Here is a 12,264-nt window from a genome sequence, read left to right on the forward strand (position 1 = left end):
ATATATTTCACATCAGCTTCTGTACAAGGGCGTCAACATTCTTAGGATTGGTTCTGTGTACTGGGACATTGCTACATGTTGTATTGGAAGAACAGTGGGATGTATCTGTTTCTCAAACTTTTGAGACTGGGGACACATTTTTTTCTTGATTAAAATTAAGTAGATCACACACCAGGCCTTCCCAACAGCAGCCTTTCCCCAGCCTTCTAGCACCCAGGGACCTTTTGTACCTGCAAGAGGGCGGGGGCAGACAGACACTCAGCTCCTGCAGATCACACACCAGGCCTTCCCAACAACAGCCTTTCCCCGATTAAAATTAAGTAATTCCATTTAATGTGTGCCAACCAACATTGAATCCATTAAAATTAGGTAGGGTGACCATATGAAAAAGAGGACAGGGCTCCTGTATCTTTAACAGTTGTATAGAAAATTTCAGCAGGTGTCATTTGTATGCTTGCAGCACCTGGTGAAATTCCCTCTTCATCACAACAGTTAAAGCTGCAGGAGCCTTGTCCAGCTTTCCGTATGTTCACCCTAAAATTAGAGGCATACTTCACTCTTAGGCCCAGTTCAGATGAAACAGCAGTTGGATCCTAACTTGATCTCACTATCCAGACAAACAGGGAACTATGGTTAGTTTAATAGTGGAAGCAAAAGCTTCTGGCCTCCATCTTGGAGAAGGAAGGAAGAGAAGGAAGGAAGAGCAGACAACCCCAAGAAACATTTCTGGGTCTCCCTGCTGTTGTCATGTAGAACACCTCCCAATGCCAAGTCAGTGCTTGTAGGTGCTCAAATTCCAGTGGGACCAGAAGGCTGCAGCCTCGTTATCTTTTGTGATGGCCACTGTAACAGCGCCATGCCTCGATCACTTTATGAATCAGACCAGTTGTGCATGCATCTATGTGCTTATTAGGGTTCTGCTACTACCTCATCTTTTCCTCTAGCTCTAGCCAGGGAAGAAATCCAGACCTCCAAGACAATTACCTGGCTGGGAGAAGTAGCAACTTGCTAGAATTGTCCTGTCACCTCAGACAAGGATAGCTAGCTTTCCTCTTCTTATCAAATTAAAAAGGAGATGGTCTGGCTATCTCTTGCAGGCTTAATACATCAAAAGGTTTCACAGCACAGGCGTCGTTATCAGAGGCACACCTGGGCATTTGTGGCTTAGGCTGGAGGAAAGAGAAGTCTCTTTTGTATTTGTCAGAAACTCACCCTCAAACCTCAGTTCCAAATTGAAAGGAAGAATGTTTTTATTAGAAGGACAAAATAGGGCAACAAGGGGGGGGGGAATAGAAAAGTCCTTTAAAAATAAAGACTTAAAAATAAAAAATATCAATCTATGCAGTGGGAGAGAGACAAAAATACAATGATGTGGACTCAACACACACAGCAACTTTGGCTATTTGGAGAGTACTTCGTTCATTTGATGGTAGTTAGCTGGTGCAGGGGGGAGCGTATGGATTACGAAGATGTTAATTAAAAAGGATATGGGTCTGGCTATCTCTTGCAGCTTTATTGTAATATATCAAAAGGCATCACAACATAGGTGTTGTTACAGGAGGCATATCTGGGCATTTGCCCCAGAACTTCTGAGCTGTGTCCCAGATTTTTAGACCCAATGCTCTCACCTACCTTAATACAAACTTGCTTTTCCCTTTGAGCTCAATAGCCTTGCACTAACTAGGATACTACTGGACTGCAGATCAATAGGAAATGGAGCATGAAGGTACCAACCTTTTAAACTAGAGGAAAGACTGCCACCTTTCTTTCCACAGTCTGCTCATTATTTTTTCTCTCTCGCTACTTTTCTACTCTTATATACCCACTGGTGGGAGCTTGCTTGCAACGAACATTTGAAGAGAGAGTGGAATGGCAGGAAGAACTCCCTGTGAAATACTGGTATTTCCCATAGCTTCTGGTTTTACTGCCCCAAACTGGTTTCTCCAGAAGTTCAGTAGCTTCAGCACAGCAAAGGATTTAATCAGCCTCCACAAGTGTCTTTCTCTCCCTTCACTTTAATTTCTCCCATATAGCTACAGGCAGCAGATTATACCAAAAAGAGAGTTAGGACTAGGTGACATCATGATCTAGGAAGTACTGGGGCTTTAAAATAGGTTTTACACTTCTAAAAAAGCCCTCAGCCACCTCACCTCATAAAGTCAATTTAAGTATGTGCAACCTTCACACACCCTCCCCACTCTCCTAAATTCCTCTGAAGTGCTCCCACTATGAAAGGAGCTACTTTTAGTGTGGGGAATTTTCCCCCTCCCTCCATTTCGAATCACCATTCTTCTTTTCCTCTTCTCCCTTCCTGTAGCCTTGTCTTTCTTTCTCTTCTTTACTCCATCTGGAGCACATGCCGGGGAATTCTCAAGAGGGGAAGTCATTGGGCAAAAGAAGTTCCGAACTGTGTTTGGATTTATATATGAAGCCAAACACAGTTTATTTTTCTCCTTCTCCTCTTCACCCAGCTCTTTGGGGAAAGTGGGTTCACATGACTGCAGGGAATCTAGGGCTGTTTTGTTTGTCGGTTTCCATCATCTAGCAACAGAGAAGTTCATAGCTCATCGGTGGAGCACATGATTTGCATGCAGGAGGTCCCAAGTTAGGTTCCTAGCATCTCCAGGGCCTACTCTGGATTCGGAGTAGCGGCAGGTCATCTACATGATGCAGCCACCATTGCGAAGCCATCCAGGGGCAAACCCCAGAAACTCTGCTGAAAAAAAGTCGGGCACTTACCCTGACTTTTTTGGTTCAGAGCCGATGGCACCCCCTGATTGGGTGCCATCGGCTGGGCTGGACAGGGAAGGGGGCTGACTAGGAGCACCAAGTTGGGCTGAACTGTAAATAAATAAATAAATAATAACAGGGGGAGGAGGCAGCCGGGAGGCTGCCGCCACTACCAGACCAAGCACCAGGGAGGGGGGAGGAACGGGGCAGCCAGTTCTCCTCCCTCTGTCCTCCCACTGGCTGCCCCGTTCCTCCCCCCCCCCATTTTTTATTATATTTTTTAATCTGTAGATGTGAAGGTTTGCATCAACAGATTAAAAGGGGGGGAAAGGAACGGGGCATCCAGAGGGAGGTCAGAGGGAGGAGAGCCAGCTGCCCTGTTCCTCCCCCCTCCTCGGTGTTCAGTCTGGCAGCAGCAGCTGCAACTGTGCATTGGCGCTCCTTCCTATGCAGATGCTGGGAAAGAGCACCAATTTGGGAGCCCGAGGCCTCACAGCGCAGACCTGCCCCTGTCAAGACAGGGGCCAGGAAGGGCTAGAAAAGAACCCTACCTGAAACCCTGGAAAACCGCTGCCAGTCAGTCAACAATAGTGGGCCTGATGGACCAAGGATCTGACTCAGTATAAGGCAGCTTCCTATGTTCCTATGAAAGGAAGGCTTTAATAAAAACAGGAGTTAAATTTTGGGGAGTGGAAGGGAAATAAATACTGCTCACTATATATGTCTATTCAGAAGTAATCCTCATTATGCTCAAAGGGGCTGACTCCTAGGAGAATTTACATAGGATTCTGGCAAAAGTTACTTTTGTGGGGAGCTTTGCAGCCTGTTTACTAAGAAATAAGGCCTGAGTTGTGAGTGTGATACTACAGGCTTAATAAATGCCCACCTGATTCCAATCCACTGAACTGAATACCCTTTCAATGCAATCCTATGCATATTTTGTCTTCTTCTTGTTGTTGTTGTATAAATTCTAGCTTCAGTGGTAAGGGAAGGACATTTAGTACATGCCCAGAGTTTCTCCTTAACTTAGCCCTAGTATGGAAAGCAGACTCCTGTGCAGAATCCTGCTGAGGTCTTGGCATGAATTTAGTTATGGAGAGGAGGAAACAATAAGAGCTTCCAAAAGCTAGAAAAGTAGAAATGAGTGAAGTTAATTTCAGAACCATTGAATGTCTCACTTGTTCTTTATTCCAATGATTTTAGCATTAAGATGTTATGTAGAACAGGTTTGTTTTAATTGTGTGGTGTGAAATCACACCTGTGACCAAGGCAATGTTAGGGTGGGCACGCCCCCTTGGGGGCTGGGCATGTTGGTGGGCACACCCCTTTGGGGGCTGGGCATTTTGGGGGCATGCCCCTGTGGGGGCTGGACATGTCGGTGGGCACGCCCCCTTGGGGCAGCCACGTTGTCCTCCTTTTTGGTTTCCAAAATATGGTCACCCTAACATAAAGAGGAAGAGGTAGAGGAGAGTTGCACAAAGCAAAAACTAAACACCTGTTTTTTGAAGAGTTTCTGGAAGATGGAATAATGAGGAGGGATTGTTGCATAGAGGGGAATAGAATGGGGACAGGGAGGCTGTAAGAAAAGCATTCCACATATGCTCAGTGCTAATATTGCTTTATTTTACTGTTTTATTTCTTTGCTAACGTTTGTGAAATGTAAATCTAGGAATTCTAAATTTGCATGTATATATAATTAGGGGTGTGTGTTAAATTCAGAGAAAATCTCAAGCCAAAGCAGAATTGCACAGACTTTATTTCTTGAAATAATGTATATTGGTTCAGTTCCTCTAAACTCAGAAGGCATGAGGGAGTGTGCTTCAGTGATTGACAGATCCACCTTCTAATCCTAGGGCACATTTTACCATGGGCTCCAATCACTGTGCTTTGGGTTAGGGCAAAGATGGAACCATGTGATGGCCATTCTTCCAGTACCACCCCACTTCACTAAGCCTTAAAGTGGATTTCAAGCATCATAATTCCCTAGCTCCTGCTCCTATCCTTCTGAAACTTTTCAGGATTTTGCCTGGAGACACCTCTAAGACCTGCATCATTTCCATACAAATTTACTAAAACAATATGGTGGGAGGGAAAGGGGAAGCAAATCACATGCACACCCCAATTGAAGGACTCACTTTCCACATGAACTGCTTCACCTATCCTTCTGAAACTTTGCCAGTTTCTTACTTAAGAACTCTAGGCTATTTGCAATTTTCAAAGCAATGGCCCACAAGGAACATAGGAAGATGTCTTCCTATGAAATCTTCAAAATGTCAAGGCTGCTCTTGAGCAAAACTCCCTGTGGCCACCGTTCTACAATTTGTCAGACTTTAGTTATCCTCAGATGGGGTGAATAATCCTGAAATGTTCATCCAATTCGGGGGTGGGGGGAGTTAACAGCAGTAGCCTTTGAAAAGAAAACCAGAATATAAAGGTGTATAGCATAAAAACTCTGCACCCATTTTTCTGAGATTGGCAGCCGTAACCCCTTCCTAAGGGGCTACTATGCTGGCAACTATCATTCAATTCTGACCAAGAGGAAAAAATGTTGTAGTGGGGTTGTTTTTTACTTTCCCATGATAGTCAACAGGAATCACAAATCTTGACATGGGTTTGGTACCGAGATGAAGTGGACCAACTCCATATTGGGCCAAGCAGAAGCAGGATATTTTCCATAGTACTGAATCAGGGTTCTAATTGAAGCAGGAGTTCAGGGTACACATGTAAGCAAATGCAAATTTGTGCTGTGGGCCTATGCCCTGAATCTTTGAAGTACCTAGCAATGCCCCCCACTTCACAAGAAAGCTGGGAGGTATTCTAAGTGGGCCCACACTTGGACCAGGGTTCCCAAAGAAGTGTACATTGGTACTCAAAGGCCCATACATGTCATCCACTCTTCACTGGTTTGCACGTACTGGAGTTAGGTTTGTCTCATCTACTGCAGATCTGCCCTCAGTGAAAGAAACTCCAAATCCTTTGCTTGCTACACATTGTAAGCCTTCTCCTCAAGCTCACCTTTATCAGCCAGAAATCCTTATGGCTCCCCTTCCTTCTTATCCCTCATCCCCCCAATCAGCTGTATTTGCTTTATTGAGTGAAACAACAAGGAATCATTTATGCCTCAACTGGAAGACATCTTAAGTGCTTAGCGCAGGACAGGTGTAAGAGTTTCTTCTGTCAGAAAACGAAGCGCTGGCTGTTTCCTAAGCTTTGCTGCTAACTTGTGTTTGCATTACGCGTTTTCATTATGGGGCCTTATTGCTGGTTTTCCTTATCATTTATTGATGCAGCTTCGCTTTTGAATATAGCTTTGCTGCCATACAATTAGTACCACACCACGTTATTTATTAGCTAATTAAATGGCAGGCTATTCAAATGCCTTCTTCCTGTAGATCCCAAATTATTTTTTAATCCCACTTCAGTATTTCTGGTCCCTGTTTATACAAGGTTGTAAACACAAAAGCAGTCAACGGGGTGGGAATAGTGGTGGCACTACTTTAGTAGTGGTCGTTAAAATGCTTGTGGAGTCGAGCAGAGCCATTTGACTAGCCAAACATCGTACTTTCCAACTTAAAGAAAATACGATGTTACTTATTGAACTGGTCTAATTGCATCCTGTTTCTTGATGCATCAGGATATTTTCTGTTTAGAAAGTCAGGTCTCTTGTCTGCAAGCAGGTTCCTAATTTTTTCCTAGGGTGCATGGAATTTATATACCTAAAACTCATTTGCCTCCAAGCTGAAAATAAATACTCATGAAGGAACCTGCTGAGTCACCTGATAGATGCCTCTGCCCAATTCCCTCCATGAAGCACAGACAAATACATGGCAGTTTCAGTGGGGGAGGGAAGGGTATGCATTCAAGCCCTGCCCCCGATGCAAGCAGCTTTAGGTATGACTTGGATCAACCCAAATTGGACCATTGGGGAAGGTCTATTTGAGCCTCATACCTAGGGCTCATCTACACCAAGCAGGATATTCTGATATGAAAGCAATATGAGAGCGGTATATAAAAGACAGGAGCCACACTACTGCTTTATAGGCCTTTGCTAGACCTGCCGGCTTATGCTGGCAGGGAGGCGGGGCCGAGGCGCGCTAACGTTAGCGCGCCTCACCCAGGGTTCCAGACGTCGGACGCGCAGGGACGTCGGATCCCTGCGGCGTCTGCCTTTTTTGGTTTTTTTTGCTTTTAAAGGGTCCGGGTGCGGCCCGAAGACGGCGGAGAGGGTAGGTGGGTTTTTTTCACCGGGGGGGGGGAAGGATGGCAGGGTGGGTGGCAAGGGGTGAGGGTGGGTGAGATCGGCCGCGCCACCGCCCGAGCAAGCAGCCGAGCGGCGCTTGCCCGGGCAATGCCTGGCAAGGGGTGGCATTGCCCGGGCAAGCGCCGCTCGGCTGCTTGCTCGGGCGGCGGCGGTGCGCGGCGCGATCTCACTCGCCCTCCCCCCTTGCCACCCACCCTGCCATCCTTCTCCCTCCCCTCTCTTCCCCCCCCCCGGCCGATGGGCACAGCGCTCGTATGAGCGCTGTGCCAGGTCCGTGGCTTTTCGCGGCTCCTCACGAGTAAGCGAGGAGCCGCGAAAAGCCTCAAAAGTCACCACACTTCTCCCAGCCCCGGCCTGAGGCCGGAGCTGGGGAAAAGGCGCGCCATAAGCGCATTCGCTTATGGCGCGTTGGAGGAGGCCTCAGCGCGGCCTGCCGCCGGATTCCCCTGTGCGTCATCTGGACGCACAGCAGGGAAACTGGGTCGGAAGGCGCGCTAAGGCCTCGTCTAGTAAGGCCCATAGTAGTACTGAAGTGCACTGACAACTGTTGAGGCCCATTGACACATCTACACCAAGCAGGATATAACACTATGAAAGTGGTATGAAAGCAGAATATGGTGTGTGTCAATGGGCCCCAACAGTTGTCAGTGCACTTCAATACCACTATAAAGCAGTAGTGTGGCTCCTGCCTTTTGCATACTGCTTTCATAGTGGAATATCCTGCTTGGTGTAGATGAGCCCCTGGTCTCAGAACATTTGGAAACACCTCCAACTACCAACTCCCCCCTGCTAGGGTGAATGCACCAATCCACTGAACTGTTCTATTTATTTTAATGACACTAAAGCAGCTTAAGTACCATGTGGATCCCAGAACTTTTCTTCCCTCCCTCGATAGTATTTTTGAGAAAGAAATAGAAAATTTGTTTCTATTTAAATGTTCTCTATCTTTATATTAGCTGTTTGGGATAATGATGCTAAAGTTGTGCCTCATTTCCATCACTTTCAATGTGCAATTTAGGGTGTCACATTTTTAAGAAATATGCAGAATGCTTACAGATAGGAGTTTTGACAAGAACAAATCTGTTTAAACTTGTTAAGATGCCTCCTTTTAGCTTGACAAGATTAGGAGATATCTCCTGTTTTGAAAATATCCAAACAGCTGGCAGTATGTTAATTTTTTCCACCTCCTTCAGAAGGAAAGAAAAGTGAGTTTCATAACAGTCTCAAATTTAACCTGGATCCTCTTGCAAACTTTACTGTGCCAATCAAAATAACTGGGTTATGTCAGATGGCATAATCAGCCTCCCACAGGAAGAGAATTTGGTAGCTCGTGTCTAGTTCTTTCTTTCCAAAGCAGACAAAGATATAATAGTGAAACCTGCCAGGGGACACATGATTCTCCTCATTGCACTTTAAACTGATGTTAATCAGGAGGGATTTCACTGGAATGAGATTTTTCTAAGTTCCATCAAGTTTAAAAAGCTATTTTAGAGCTTAGCAGTGGAGCTTTTTAATGGGTGTGCCCTACATCCCCCCCTCCCACAGAATAAAAAAGTCTCTTGCACCAAATGTAAGGCTGCCTCTCTTCCGAGGTCAAGGCCAAACTACATGGCGTATGGGAGAACCATGACTTTGTTTTGCTTCACATCAATAGTGTATATGGGATCTCCAAATCTGATCAGCACAGTGGTGTTGGAAGCAGAAATGAGTTGTTATTTCCCCCTCAGCATTTTTGCAATCTAAATTCCCCCTGCAAGTTATTGTGAGGCCCAACTGAAGAAAAATGGCACCCATTTGGATCATCTCTTTTACTTGTAAAACCGCATAATAGAACAGCAGGATATAAATGGGAAAAGAAGGAAGGAAGGAAATAAATAAATAAAGGCACTTCTGGAAGACTCGTCTATGTATACTATACAAGGTATAATCCTTACATTTCTCAGTTGCTGCCATTGGGACCCTGACAATGCCCCCTCCCAAATTATTTAGATTCCCGCCCCCCTGTTTTTCCCTTCCAGAAAAGGAGTGGCTTACAAAAATATAAAAAGATAAAGAGCATTAAAACACATTAACAAGCTACAAGCAGCAACAACCACACACACACAAAATCAAAACTAACACTTAATATATATACAAATAAGTAACTGCAGAGTCAAATGTTTCAGGGGTGTCTTTATAGCGCCACTTCAGACACTCGCTCCTACAAAACCCGCAGCATCAAAGCTGCAGGGTGGGAATGGCTAATCCTCGTGGCAAGAGGGACCACGGGCTTTCCGGTGGTCATTTGGCTCATCGAGCCCACCCTCTGCCCTGCCTTCCCATGCTCCAAGCAACCTACCATGGGCTGGGATCCGCCCCTGGAATGCCCCCAGCATCAACCTGAATCGAGGTCACCACCGACAATGGAAACATGGTAGTGGCCTCGGAGTAAAGGAAAATGTCACGGTAAGTCAGCATCTTTTTAAAAGCCCCACGGTGGCTGCGCGTTGGTGGCTGCATCATACAATCAACGCAGCGCCACTGAGGAGCTACCTCGGGGTAAAATAGGGTATATAGATAGGCCCTTGTTTAAAAAGAAAAGGATGCATTACATAATATTTCTGCAAAGCCCAGATTCACTTCTTTGCTTCCCCCAGCCATTGTTTTTTTCTTTACTTTTCCCTTTTCTTTCTTTGTGTTTGTTTGTTGTCTATTGCTTCTTGACTGTTTTCCCCTTCTTTTCCTTTTGATGTCTCCACTCTAGATAGTTCTAAACTGCAGAATGCTGGTCGCAAGCAATCTGTCTCAAGAAGCCTGAAGCATCTGTTCCATTCTTCAAACAAGTTTGTGAAGACTTTGAAAAGGTTTGTCTGATAGAGCAGAATTCCAGTTTTACAGTCGGAACTCCCAAATGTGTATCGCTTACATAACTGTAAGCCTGTATTCAGAAATTATTCAGCTCTTAGAAAAGAATTGTAAACCAGGGCAATAGCTTACAATAGGACAAAGAAGATGGCCTCCAAGATTTTTCAGGACCTTTCCCTCAATTTTCAGCTTTCAAACACACACATACACAATGCAATCCTACACACTGAAGTAAGTTTCACTGAGTTCAATGGGCTTTACTCCCAAGCAAGCCTAAAGGTGCAATTCTATATACATGTAACTAGGGGTAATTAGCATTGAACTCAAAGCGGCTTACTTCTGAGTAAGCCATATATATATATATATATATATATATATATATATATATATTATATCATGTCTCTAGTCTAGCCCTTTTACTTACAAAAAGGAAAAAATGCAGGACGTATTCTACCCAATTACTCAATGAGAAATGAACCTTCTGGTATTCTGAAGGTTCTGGTATTCTGGCTAAAGATTAGGGATGTGCTCCGCTTCTAATCGGACCAGTGAATTAGAAGCGGAGCGAGGGGCTTCGCCTGCCCTTAAGGCGGAGGCGAAGAGGATTGGGGGGCTGGCGGAGACCCAGGAGTCCAAGCAAGGAACTTCATTGGGGAGCAGGCATCCTATGAGAATGCATTAGATGCAACCCTCAAACCTTCTTGGATTGGGCAAGTTAATAGTCTAAATAAGGCTGCAATACAACACCCACTTATCTAGGAGTTAGCCCAATTGAACTCAATAGGACTTCTGAGTAGCAATGTATAGAATTGCAAGGTATTTGCGTGAGGAAAATCAGGTGACTCAATCAGTATCCCTGAGGAAACTTTAAATTTCCCTTGGAGAAGATCTCTATCACTGAATAGCTAGCACTTTCAAAGTGTTTGCTCTGCTGTTTCCTTACAACGACAATTATTTGTATTCGAGGCTTATTTCACTTTCACAATTTCATTGCCTCTTTGGTAGCAAAGCCAGTCCTGAGATTCCTTAATATTTTTGGCTCTTCTCCATTCCAATCTCACCTGTCCAGCTCTGCATCTCAAAGCATTGGTCTCTGTGAATGCAAGTTATGCACACGCCTGGATTATGTCTTCTTTCATCACCAAGAGTGCTCAGTTTGATTTTTCTTCTTTGTATTTTGATAAGAGGTCAGTTCTTTCCAAAAAGCTCCCCGGGGATCTTTCAATTCACTAAATCCACTGATTAATGTTTGTAACTAATTACAAATGTAAATATTTAAAAGGAATGAACTTTGTGTAAACACTGCCGCAGATATGCTGGACAAAATGATGCTCTGTTAAACTGATGCAAATCCAAAATAACCCCATTGATTCAAGCGGTCGTAACACTGATTCATATTGCTATAAATCGTGCTGGCCTATGATTTATTTATGGTTTTCACACCATGTTCCGGGGAACCCTTGGAAGCTGATGCAGGGTTCCTCAATGAGCAAATCAGGTTCCTTGATGAAAGGATCCATAATGGTAGATAGGTTTCCCTTAAAAGACAACTTTCCCACCCACAAATCATTTTCCCTGTAATGTGCGACCATGGGGGTGTATTGGTTGTGTTTTAGAGCATACACTGAATTTATGTCCTGCTTGTTCATCCCTGGCCAATGGCTGGTTAGCCATGGTGCGAACAGAGTGCTGGACTAGATGGACCCTTGGTCTGATCCAGCATGGCATTTCTTATGTTCTTATGTGATGCAATGATGAGGCCCAATAGGCCTGGCTAGCCCCCCAAGTGAACTGAGTGTGCACCATAGGATATATTCCAGAATCTTCTGTAACATGCAAATGTTCCATGGCAGATGTGGGCCATACTGTCCAGAGGGCCAGAAGTTGCCCAACGACATCCAGAGGGCCCAGTTTTAATGACTTAATGCCTAAGTCCAAATACATGACTATTTTAGAAATGGAATAACAAAATGATTTGTTTTCTTGCATACCCCTAATACAGGGTTGGGCAACTTGTAGCTAGGGTTTTACAGACCCAGCCAGGCCCATCTCACGAGCTCTCTCGCTTTCTCTCTCTCTCTCTCTCTTTCACACACACACACGCACACACACACACGGCCCGCCACTACAAACCTGGCCATTCAAGCCCCTGCCAAGCGCTCACAGGATCCACAAGGTTTCAGTAGCCACCTGCCCTGGCTTTGGCCCTCCAACCCCCCCCCCACACACACACACACAAATGGTAGCTCCAATTAATGCAGCAGGAGAAATGCGCACTTTTGAGAGTCTCCAGAAAGTGTGCATTTTCCACACACACCAATGGGGGCCTTAAAGGCCCTATTAAATAGGGCCTTTAAGTCCCCCTTTGCACAGGAGGGAGGACCATGCGATTGCCCCAAGTTCAGGAAATTGTGTATTTTGCCCTCCAT

General features: G+C 45.0%; 1 protein-coding gene across 1 annotated transcript in view; it reads left to right on the forward strand.

The window, feature by feature from the left end:
* ANKFN1 (ankyrin repeat and fibronectin type III domain containing 1) overlaps positions 1-12,264 on the forward strand; it is a 150,813-nt gene that overhangs the window by 94,160 nt on the left and 44,389 nt on the right. The window contains exon 9 of the mRNA XM_063119897.1: positions 9,735-9,834. Within this exon, the coding sequence (XP_062975967.1) occupies positions 9,735-9,834 (100 nt within the window). The remainder of the gene's footprint in view (positions 1-9,734; positions 9,835-12,264) is intronic.

This window comes from Elgaria multicarinata, chromosome 3 (genome assembly GCF_023053635.1).
Source record: "Elgaria multicarinata webbii isolate HBS135686 ecotype San Diego chromosome 3, rElgMul1.1.pri, whole genome shotgun sequence".
NCBI classification, from domain to species: Eukaryota; Metazoa; Chordata; class Lepidosauria; order Squamata; family Anguidae; genus Elgaria; species Elgaria multicarinata.